Source organism: Periplaneta americana, chromosome 4 (assembly GCF_040183065.1).
Source record: "Periplaneta americana isolate PAMFEO1 chromosome 4, P.americana_PAMFEO1_priV1, whole genome shotgun sequence".
Classification (NCBI taxonomy): domain Eukaryota; kingdom Metazoa; phylum Arthropoda; class Insecta; order Blattodea; family Blattidae; genus Periplaneta; species Periplaneta americana.
Window position 1 is genome coordinate 119892720 of NC_091120.1, and position 12929 is coordinate 119905648.

General features: G+C 34.4%; 1 protein-coding gene across 1 annotated transcript in view; it reads right to left on the reverse strand.

Annotated features, from left to right (window-relative positions):
• Nucleotides 1-10636, reverse strand: part of LOC138698153 (alpha-tocopherol transfer protein-like) — a 219993-nt gene extending 209357 nt beyond the window's left edge. The window contains exon 1 of the mRNA XM_069823895.1: nt 9756-10636. Within this exon, the coding sequence (XP_069679996.1) occupies nt 9756-9876 (121 nt within the window). The 5' untranslated portion in view covers nt 9877-10636. The remainder of the gene's footprint in view (nt 1-9755) is intronic.
• Between the last annotated feature and the right edge of the window lie 2293 nt (nt 10637-12929).

The following is a 12929-nucleotide window of genomic DNA, read 5'->3' on the forward strand; positions in this document are numbered from 1 at the left end:
AACTAAGTAACCATTATGTTGTTAAGTTGTTTAATAAATGGTGAGGAAATGGTTCCGTTTTCGGTAAGAAGAAAAGTTATACACGGCTAATACGCAATGTTAGTGAGAATGAGCTCTCTGGGGAGGAGCACCGTCTTACTGGAAGAGCCCATCAACCTGTGGATGCGTGAATTGAAGACTATGCAAGAATGCAGATAATGGACAAGAAGGGACATATATATAACCTGGAGGAGTATCAGTTTCTCATCGTGTGCTTGTCGAACATTCCTCTGACCAAAGTTGAACTTCCGCCAGTCTGAAGAGTTTCTTGTAATGGGTACACAGCATCATGCAATTTTCACCAGTTACACAGCCTGACTTTTGTTCGAAATAACTGAAATTGAGTTTCACTGAGCCAGGAAATCGATCTGTAGCCAATTGTCTAAAGAGCACTACCGATGTTCTTGCACCCAGATTAAACGCAGTCTTGTGACCTGGTGTTAGCACTTGGACTTGTTGACCGGCGGCTGCCGTAACACATTGAGGTATGATTCCCTGACATTCTTGGTGGAAAATTACGTGACGCCTTGCTCGTTGAAGTTTGCAGCGATATGTGTCACTGTTACTCCCCAGCTAATTGAAACGTTCCGGACAGAGATCGAAGACAACGTTATTTTGTAAATGGCGTGTTTTCTGTATACTGTCGGACGGGGTAATCCCAGCATATTACTCTTTACGTCATTCTGCTTTGTCCTATATATATATATATATATATATATATATATATATATATATATATATATATATATGCCTGCCAAGCTGCGTTCGTCGACTAGCCAGAAGGTTGACGTTGACAGCTTAGTGTTTCCCGAAACCCAGGTATCTCATGATTTTGTTATCAATCATTTACTTACATGGAGTATTAGTGGTTAATTTAGCACATAATACATCTTATGGAGCCACCGGCGTAGCTCAGGCGGTAACGCATTTGTATGTGACCTGGAGCTGCGATCGGGCGTTGGTATCATTCCCACTTGGGCTGATTGACTGGCTGAGTTTTTTTTTCCGAGATGTCCTCAACTTTAAGGAAAATGTCAGATAATCCTATGGTGAATCCTCGACCTCATCTCACTAAATACTATTTTACTATCACTTTTCCATCGATTGTACATAACCTAGTAGTCAATACAGCTTCGTTAAATAATCGAATTAAATAAATACCAGTGGCATATGCTGAACCCGGAGTATGGGTGTTCTGTTAAAAATGTATAGTTGGTCTATAGTCACACAATTCTTATAACTGAAATATTGGATCTACATTAACTTCCATTTTTAATATAGGCCTATAATTTAGTATTGTTTATATTTAACAATAGTTTCGTGTATTTAGATAGTTTTCTAAAAATAAGTCATATTTTTTAACACATTAAAAATATTAAAAAAAATTCCTGTGTTCAAATAACTATCTGATTCGTCATTTCCCCATAGAGGGAGCTTCTGGTTATCTAGAAGACAAATAGCGTCAATGATTTGTATCAATACTGCTCTATTTTTCTTTACCTCTTCGTTGTGCTTACCAGTATAAATTCTTCGCTGATCATCAAGTAAAGAATCAATTCGCTGTTTGCCGAAAAGTTTTGATTTCAGGAAACATTTTACATGAGTTTGGGATTCTGAATGTTTTTGCTGTGCACTAGAAAAGTGATTGAAGTCCGTAAATCCATGCTCACTTCAAACCTTATTTTTATTAGAAACAATAAGCATGGCCAGCAAAATAATCTGTTTCAAGTTTCACAACCTGCTAACCATTCTACATTTTCACATTGTGAAATAGAAAAATGTTTAGTCTATTGTTCGCTTTTTGTTTTATACTGTTGCACTGAATTCGGAAGTGACGAGGTAAGTCTACCCTTATTCACATTATGTAATTTTTCTTAGAGTGGCCGAGAAGAAAATGGTTTTTGCAAAATATCTTTTACATTATACATTTCCAAGTGCTATTATCATTAAACAAGTAATTCCAATTGTTCACCTGCGCTGGCACACAACTATGAACACTAATAAAAGATAAACACGGTACATTTACTCACACAAAAAGTCATGCACAGACGTCAGACACAATATTTTATAACGCTACAATTGACAAGTTGAGCTGCCTGCTTACAGAACGGCCTGGGAGCTTGAGAGAAGCGAGTATCCCTACCACGCCACTGTGCGCGCGCAGAGAATTATAGCATTAACTCTCAACCGAGGATGTTCTGTTGTACAGGCAGAACAACCAGACCAGACACCTGATTCCACTTTGTCAGACAGCGCATATATTATAAAACGAAAGCCGTTCTGGGGATGGTGTGCACATCCAATCAGCAAGAATTTAAAATATTAAAATTATTCTTGAATTATATGTCAACTTCAAATGAGATTGCCAAGCTTTTTGGTGATAAATAAAAATTATTTTTGCATTATATAAGTTAACTTCAAATAAAAAAAAATAGATTACCGAATTTACAGGGTGTCCAGCGCACACCATGAATAACAGCAATATACGCCACTGATAAATACTATATTATGACTTCAGCATATATTTAAAGACTGCTTCAAGGAAAATATAACACGAAAATTAACACAGACATTTCACTCATCCCAGGAAAAACCGAGATAAGTCAATTTTTTCGATTTTTTTGATAGTACTTATTTTTTGCTCTTTCTCCGTCGTTTGATGGTAACAACATAAGTCAATTCTTAATAATATCGGTAATATAAGCAAATTTCACTTTAAGGTAATTCAGACAGGTTATAAAATCCCCGGTAAGAAACAGATATGTCTAGTTATCTTATAATTCCCACTTTTGACTCTTATGACTAAACTGATAAGTTAAATTATCTTGTTTTACCATCTTTGACATTTATCTTATGTATGGTAATAAACAGGTAAGTGAATTTACCGCTTCTTTTGTATCAGACTTTCTTTATGCTTTTTACATAATTACCTTCGTATTGTGTTACCAATTTAAGTTTCGATTAATGATTTAATGTAATTTCTTGTTCGATGATTTCATGAAATTATTAAATTATTATTTTTTTCGCTATAGTTCTAACAAGAATCAGTTGCATTTAACACTAGTTTTGTTTATTAATAATGCAGCTGCATCTACGATAACCATTCTTGACTTGCAATGCAATAATCCACTTCTTAGTGTCAGTTTGTTGATAACTTTTGGTTTAGAAACGTGTCTTACAGAGCTCTGAAATTACTTCAGATTTTGGGAACCAGTAAAGAAGGATTACAACATTTATCCAATAAAGGTACGTAGGAATTATATTAGATATACGTAAATTATTAAGTTATTTATATCTATGTTAAAAGTAAGGAACATGTTGCTAGGAAATCTCACCCATTGAGAGATTGTAGAATGAAATGCAAGGACTAACTCACAGATTTTGAAACACAGTGGTTATTTATTGAAGACTGGTCAATAGAAAATCGTGATAGGAAAGTGTCACGACTCTATACATCTAGCCTTATTAGAAGATGAAAGCAACATGCAGATGAAGAAATGTTGAGGAATTGGAAAAAAAAAGAATAGTTTTCTTACTCACGCGTACACTTTGAATGTATATGATGAAAATTTTGAGGTATGCAAAGTCTACTTCTTAAAAGAATCAGGTGAAACTAATGCATTCATTGAAGTGATATTATCTAAGAAACTAGGGAAAATATCAATTATACCAGACACAGACAAGAGAGGGGAAAAACCACCATGAAGAAAGTAATCAGAAGAAGATGAGACAGAAGTCCGAAATCATAATATGGTATTATGTCTTTCCCAATGCACAAAAGTCATTCCTCCAAGAAAGCAAGAAATAAAATTTTCCTGCACATTTAAATATTATCGGCAATGTACAAATCGTACTGAGGAAAGTGGTTCTACCAGTAAACAGAACAATCTATGAAACAATATTTAATTCATTTCTTCTCTTCTTCAAAAAACCAAAGACTGATTCTTATCATAAGTGTGACTACTACCAGATGAGACTAAACATTCTTCAGAATGATAAGATTGGTACTATAGATGTACAGAATACGTGTACGAATCACAAAGAAGAAGCATAAAAAACTGGATGGTAAAAATGCCTCAACGAATGAAAACTTTATGAGAATCATAGCATTTCAATTACAGCAATGTCTCCTAACAGCTAACTTAAAAACAAACATTGCTTTCTGTAAAAAAAAAAAAAAAAAAAAAAAAAAAAACAATTGTGGACTTGCATTTTGACCCTTCATGACTGCACAAGAAGTAACTTGCTAAATGTGGCACGTGAAGCAGTAATTAGGAGACGGAGAGACAGATTCAATAGCGAGGTTGATATCTCCATATTTTGTTACATGTATTCGCGCGGATGTTCTGGCGACTTTGTTAGAATTAGTTTCCCACGCAGGTGTTTCGTCTCCGAGTCACTTAGCATCGGACAGATTTATGGCCACCTTGTTGCGGGGTTTTGTATAGACACTCATTCAAGCGTAAAATCCGAGAGTTGGACAAGACTCGTGGGAAAGCAATTGCAAAGCTCGGGGTTTTCCAAAAGAACGGGTATTCTCGAAAAATCTACTAACTAATTTGATGGTGTGGGAAATCCAAGTCTAAATTTAGAGATGACGTATTTCGTGACCAATGAGAAGAGATCTGGGTTCAGCTTATGAGATCACTTTGGACCAATAGGGAATAGATTTTAGGCCGGTTAAATGACGTAGTTGTTAGCCAATAGGATAGTTAGTTTTAGCGTAGGATAGGTTTTTATAAATAAGGGTGACAAGGCGCGGAGAGTAGCTTTTTTCGTGTCGACGGCCCTACATACTGAGCTTTTTTTCGTGTCGACGGCCCTACATACGGAGCCTAGTTTTTTTTCGTGTCGACGGCCCTACATACGGAGTAGTTTTTTTTCGTGTCGACGGCCCTACATACTGAGCTTTTTGGTGTCGACGGCCCTACTTACTAGTCTTTCTTCCGGCGAAGACTCGATAGACAGAACTTTTTCATCGACGAGGCTACCCGTCAACATTACCATCAGTAGCCGTCCGGATAGAGAGAAAGCGGAGTGACCGAATAGGAGCTTCGATTATAGAGTATCGAACCAAGGATCGCGTTTATAGTACGGAATAGAGTATATTCAGCGCTGCCATAGAGTGGATACAGAAGTGCGACCGACCATTAAATTACAAGTTCAGCCGGAAATACATACTCAAGGGTTTACCAATTGAATACGACAATAAACGTATAGTATCGAAATCAACACTGCCTTTTTTCTAAGTAGCCGGCTTGGTATTATTCCCGAGATCATCCTACACCACAACTGTACCTCGGCTACCCTGAAGGGATCTCATGCTACACCGAGCGTCGAAATAGGGTGGGCTGGCGCCCACTACTTAAAACAATAATAAATTCGCCTACCCTATTCGCGCTTCTCGAAGGACGAGGGCTGACTTCCGTGGACCTGCCGGCTGTTGTAAGTGAGGGACATCAGCCGTACATCATCATCGATTGAGGACCATAATAACGACCCATTCCACCCTCAAATGGTCTCTAACGTGGGGCCTCAACCGAGACGCATTCACCCACACACGAGGCTATTGCTACGAGGGTTGCAGATGTCGTGTATTTATAAAATCTTTCTATTCTTCCTTCTAATGCAAAACATGTAATATTTTATAGTGACACTTGTGGAGGCCAGAATAGGAATAATGAAATGTTATTTTCAAGTTGACTACAACTTTCCAGAAAATTGATCATAAATGAATTAAGACCAAGAAAAATTGTTGTGGAGTCATGCAAAATGGGAGAACTAAACAAGTAATTATGGCATAATTCTGTAAAAAACATCACATGAATAAAGCGAAAATTTTCAAAAATTGAATTCCAGAATTCATGGAACTACTGCACTATTGACTGAAGCATGAAACTACCAGGAAAGACCTATTTCAATATCGCATAAAAAGGGAAGTTCTCCTCGATTTACTGAAGTGCATTGATCCAGTTTTTCATGATTTCTATGGGAATTTGAAGACAAATTGTAACATTCAAGATATGGACTCAGATTTGATTTTAAACGATGAAGAAATGTGAATAATAGGCCTACTTACATTATTAGAATATTGTTGTTAAGTTTTTTGTGTCATTAAGTAATGGAAGATAATATATGAAGACATGGGAAGAATAATGATGAAGGTCCATTTTTTTTGTTTTTTTTTTTTACATTTTAAGATTAAGGTGTCAGTTGTTAGAGAAACTCATGTAGTTTCATTATGTACATTCATTTGTGTCAAAAACGGTACGGGTCCCGTGATATTCTTGATTTAATATAAGTTGGAAGATGAAAGACTGATGAGAGTCCTAGTATTTGACGAAAAAACGATGAATGTCCATTCCAATCTTTCTTTAAAATTTAATGCTTTAGTTGTTTTTAGTTCGCAATTCTTACTGTTATTTATGTGATTGGTGTTACAATGTTGGAATAGAAGTCAAGTTTTATTTCTCTTGTTGTTAGTGAAGCTAAATATCAGTTAGTATTGAGTTAAATGTGGTGAAAGATTGCTGTTGTGATGGAACTACATACAAACCCAGAATTGAGTCAAAGTACGAAGAAGAAACGAAAGCTTGGCCGTGTATCGATGATACAAAGAAAGCTGAAATCCAAATACATGAAACAGGAGAGGGCTGTAAGTGCACTAGATTGAAGTGTTTTCAAAACTTAAGTGAACTAAACAGAAATGGTATCATCAAACATGTTAATAGTCTGCCGGATCGTGATGCTCAGAGATTTTATTTGTTTCAAATTGTTTCAAATTTAAAATGTTTCAAATTTATTCATAATTTACATTTGAAATGGTACATTTGAATAGATACCCGAAATGAGCATAAAATTTTATTTGAGTGGTTTAATTGAAATAAAACTCTTAAAATGGAGACGCCCTAGAAAAGGTCAAAATGAAGCTCTTCTTCATGATTACACGTATTCGTACAAAGTTCGAACAAATAAAGATGGTGTAGTGATGGACGTATCTGTTTGTTACAAAGGTTTCTTTGCTCTCCATGGGATATGTGCAAGAACATTACAGACCATTAAAGGAGCAGTTGAAAGAATATGGAAAGGTTGTACGACGGAAGCAAAAAATCGACTACATGCTATAAGTGATGAAACTAAGAATGCAATTCATGACCATATTCAATATCAATATCACCAACTGCAGTAACAGAAGTACCTAAAGACTGGTATGAAATTATACTGCACAGTAGACTTAAGCCAAGGCCATTCCAAGTTGTTGAGTGCAATCAGACATGTTTTAATGAATGGACAGTGTTACTCTCCTCTAATGGAGAATACAAGAGTAAGTTATATGTACCTATAAGACCTCTGACACAAGTAAAAGTGGAAATTGAACAGCCACGTATTATGTCATTAAGATCTGGGAGCTACAACACATCATGGAATACAGTAGTTATATCAGAGATACAAGGAAAACACCTTGAAGGCTCTACCAGGCCCTGCTTACACCGAGATCCTACCGATACCTTTTTTAAAGTGTAAAGATTTGAAGTTATTTTTTTATAATTAATATTTAGTCTCTAGTTTACATCTGTAGTACTATACAGTATTTTACTTATTTAATTTTTTAATTCCAGGAATTGTCAAAGCTTCTCACGAAAGAAGAATGAAAGCTATTCTATGGCAATATACCACACTGTGAATGATTTCAGAAGATATGTAAATACATTCTCTTGGTCCATTATTTTATATAATTATAGTGTTAAATTGCATTTATGGCTTCACACACGTCCAAGTTTGAGTTAAATAAGTAAAGTAGGATATTAACAGTGTTATACAATTAAGGGTTTAGACATTCACCTTTATTTTCGCTTTTATTTGTTCATTACAACGTTATTGTTGCTCATTCTCCATTATTGGTAAACAAAACTTCACGAAACTTTGTGAAACTTTGTGTGTTATAATATGTATGTGTAATTTAATTGCAGTATTTTATCCATTTAGAGTTTCAAACTTTAAAATTGTAATATCTCAGAATGTAATCTTCATCTTACGATGTTTGGATGACGTGTATACGTCCGTTGATGTGACATATTAATGAATTAAATACTATTATAGTCACAATCATGGTCATCCAAACATCGTAAGATGAAGATTACATTTGTAAAGTTTCTTTCCACCCATAGGCAGTGCCGACTAAGATCAGACGCTATGGACAGTACTCTATAACAGAATCGCCAGTATGAAAGGATAATTCCGAGCCTTTGGCGTGAGGCGAACTCGATAGCTCAGTGGTAGAGCGCCTGACCGGAGAACAGGAAGTTGTAGGTTCGATTCCCGCTCGAGGTTGTGAAATTTTTCTTTCATACCATGGCATGATTGTGACTATAATAGTATTTAATTCATATCTCAGAATAATGAAAATGTGACATTCATCATTATCCCCTCCATGTCTTCATATTTTTACTATGGATATGCAGTGGTCTAAATTTAAGTGTATTATTTCTTATTATTATGATTAATGTAAGTTAATAATATAACTGAAATGAAAATGAAGAGCTACTTAGATATGAACAACACAAATATTAGATAAAATTGATAAATTTTAGATACCGACAGGCTTATATCTTATAATTCCTTATTTTTTTATATAAGTGGACACAGTTTTGCAGTTATGAAAAAAATATGAATGTAAAAATCATAGTGTATCATTTAAACACACAATACTACATATACGAAAATGTGATTGCAAAATAATTATAAAGTAATATTATGTTATACAACTAACTTTAAGAGATTAAGTCGATTTGATAGCGGCCAGGAAGAGGTAAGTCACGAATACACTTGATCTTTAGAGAATAAATCAATTTTGATTGCGGACATAAACAGATAAGTCATGAATATACTTTCTAAACTAATGGATTCTTCTGTAAAATTCCGTGTAGATAGCCAAATTTGTAAGAATTATAATTAGACATTAGGAACGGAGAGAGAAGAGAGAGGGGGATACACATATTCATGCATCTTGACTCTCCTGCTGAAGGATACGTACCAGAAAATTTCAAAATGTAATAAAACAATAGATATATCCCGTAAGCAATAACAAGATAGGCCTACTACAAGACGATTATATACGAACTTAGTAAAATCTAGATTTTTTTTATAAAAATGAAGATCTAACATTTAGGATATAAAACGAAAACATAAACGATCTGTGATAAGAACATGGGAAGAACAGCCAGCTATACAAAATGGGACATAAGGTGAAATGAAAATACGGAAGAACCCAGTAGTTAACTTCTCTCTGTCAATTAAATTGAGAAACCCGTCTTCATAGTATGAGTTCCAGTAGAAACCCAAAAGCAAAAGTCATCTGAAATAAAATCCGCAAGGGAGGAGGCCTATAGAACGAAAGTTCTTCATTGAGATTGTAGCAGGTCCCAACATCTAATTATTGAAAGAAAGAAGAAAGAGCAGGAGAGAATGAGGAGGAGGAAGAGCAGGAGAAGAAAAGTGAAAACGTAAAGTGGAAAGTTATAGCGAATGAATTACGTATAAAAGTATGGGCAAAGATGGGGATATGACATTAGAGTGAAAAAGACTGAATTCAATAATTGTTAAAGATGAAATACTTCTATATTAGGCCCATTTTCAAGCATGGATAAAATATCATAATTGAAAATGTTGTACAGTATGTAGCATAATTTACATAACGAGTAAGCATTTATCATTACCTGAAAGAGATGGCATATGTTCATGTGTAGTCAGCCAAGTTTCAAGTTCTTCCAGATCTGCCTTCTTCAACTCCGGATTTTTTTCGATTTCATCTTCAAATTTGATATGCACTGCAGTCATATTCACCCGGCTTACCTGCTTAATTATCAAGGCTACATGGTGTCCGTATTAACGTTCAGCATTGTGAATTATATTAAGATAACAACGACCAAAGGTGAAAATGGTAATGTAAATATAAATACACTGAGAATAAGTGTTACAAATTTGTTTTGTTTGCTCTCACAGGATGATAATCTGTACGAAATATGTGTCTAAAATTTGGTTTAAAATAGGAAAGAAAGAGAAATTTAATTGTAGATAACAGTAACAATACTGCACTAGTTTTATTCAAAATACGTGCACTTTAATAAAGAGGCATATTCTACATGCTAATCGAAAGATAAATTATTATCCCATTTTGCCACTTATTTATCCAGAAGTGCAAGGGACAGTACTATATACCCGAAAATTCGGAATAGAGATTCTCACATAAATAGAAATATTGCTGCCCTTGAACCTAAAAAAAAGTGATTTGCTTTATATTGACTCTGTATCTGTCACTGACACATAGTACTATAATTTAAAACATTCTGAAACGTTTTTATTACATTATCTTTTTATTGCAATCTTTCCATTTTTACCAGAATAAGTTTTTATCTTCCTTACACTATTACGTATTGTATTTCGATCACAATAAAATAAAAAATCTAGCCATAGTATCAAGCTTCAAGTAATTAATTTTTTATTATCTACCACAATAGGACACCAGATTAATTGGAAACAATTACTGCTAAGTAAGTTCGAACAATTTTAAAATACATCTGTTGAGAAAAATGTTGAAACTTACTGCGACTGTACTGTAGACACAAGTTTTGCAATAAGAAAACTAAATTATAAAGGCTAAGATGCAAGTCACTGAGCCATATATTCCCACGCTAAAATAAATAATTGAACGCGTTATTGTTTTTGTCAATATGAATGACGTACCTGCCTTCTATTTTCCATGACCTGAATATATTGCTTACTTCAAATAGTGTCTTTATTCCTTAAATATTATACTCGTTTTGAATGATTATATTTCCATGGAATATTGTCTTTGACATTAATATAAAGTAAGAGAGAGTATTGTGGTACTGTAAAAGTAAACATAGGTCTATAATTTCTAAACAAACAAATAAAGCGTCTGTTTGCATTTGCTTTAACTTGCTATTGAATGGATATTTTTCTTACTCATTACTATTTACGAATTGTTTTATCAAGAAACGGAACGCACCGGAACTACCTTTTGTTATATTTTTTATCACGGAACCGAGAAATGTTCGAATTTCTCTGGTGCGTTGCGTATTACTTTCTTTCTTGCGCGCACAATATTCATACTTACTTAGTGTTGAATTTTAACCTGTCTTATTTGATAGAGCTATAAGAACTGAATCTGACTGACTGTACAAAAAGGAATTCAATTACAAAGTGTGTTTCAAAATGCCGAAACAAACAAACAGCGAAGTGGTTATTGTTATGTCAAGATATGGCGAGCATTTGGAGTTTATTAGTGTAAACTTTGCAAAATTTCAAATTCATACAAACGAATATATAGTGTTATACAGCACGTAAAGACAGAAAAACACAAGAGCGCCCTTGAAATAGTGCAACAACATGAAGAGTCAGATACCGAACATCATACTAATAATGAGTTTTATTCAGATACTAGACGTACACGTGCGCTCCGCTGCACCTGTTAGAAATTAATATAAAGTAATTACATAATTAAAATAGGACGTTTGATCCAGGGAACATTCGTGTTTGATAGAAGGATAAATCGTTTAATATATTACTTAATTTAAATTGTATTTGAATAATTAAAATGCCATCATTTTGGTCCAGAGAGCACTCATTTGGTGACAATGACAATTCCTTTAACGTGTTTCATTTTGTTATTACATGCAACCATAGTTTAATGAAGATTGACATATCATTAGTTTTAATGTGTAAACTTTCTATTACTTGCTATATGTTTCCATTGAATTATGGTAATAACTTAATTTTAACCACTGTTTTCTACGTATTCAGTAAATGGCGCTTGGCCCACTATGGTTCTGAACCCTTCCAATAACTTAAATAGTGATACAGCATATATAATGATATGTAATTATATTTCTTTCTTTCGAAAATGTAAGAAGATCTCCTATGTACCATTGCCATGGAATGAATGTGTTTTTTCCCTACTCAAAAGTTTTATATTATGCACATAAGAGTTACTGCAGGAAGAAAAACGCTATAATCTGAGGTGGCGCACAGTGATCTAAAATCCATAATTAGGAGGACAAATGTAAAAAAATAACATGTAAAAAAATGAAATTAAACCCTTAAATTAATTTTGCTATATAACTGAGTAACACTCAATCGATTATCTTAATCAGCGGAGGTGGCTGCATAGCGAGATAAGAAGCCGGTAACATGCCACATTTCGCCACCCAGCATTCTTACTCAGCAAGCGCCGCGAGTCTGCCGTTTTCTTTGTGATCTAACTCTGTTGTAAGTAGTCGATTCCATTCATATTTTGTACCAATGTGTCAAGTAGTTCTTTGGGTATGTAACACTGTTTGTTTTTGTTACATTTAATGTTATTATAGTATGTCAAATTAGCATGAATGGACACGGGACAAAATATAAATATAACCATTAAGTGCAGACTTTGCTAAGGTAGAGAAAAAAAACCTTTTGTTTCGTCCAAAAATGATTTTTTTCACTTCCTCCAGTATTTACCTCTATTTTAAATCTAGTCTTAAGGTGCGCAGATTTGCGGAAGTAATAAATTATGAGCACTATTCATTCGAGATGCAGTAGTGAATTTTTCTCGGTTGCAGTTATTTCAATATTGTGAACCGAATCTGCTTCCGCAGTACAATTCAGGGAATTCAAGATGACAGCTTGTTAATTATGTATCAAATAAGCTTCTCGAGTGCCCAAAAGGTGCAATAGTATCTAAAATGTTACATTTTCCACCATAAGATAATTTGTCGTTGGAGAGCAACAGGATAAGGAATATGCGTTTTTTAAACGAAATGGACATTGGCTTAGTGAGCTACTTATTAAATTAGGTTCTCACCGTGATAGTAATGAAAATTTATAGAAAA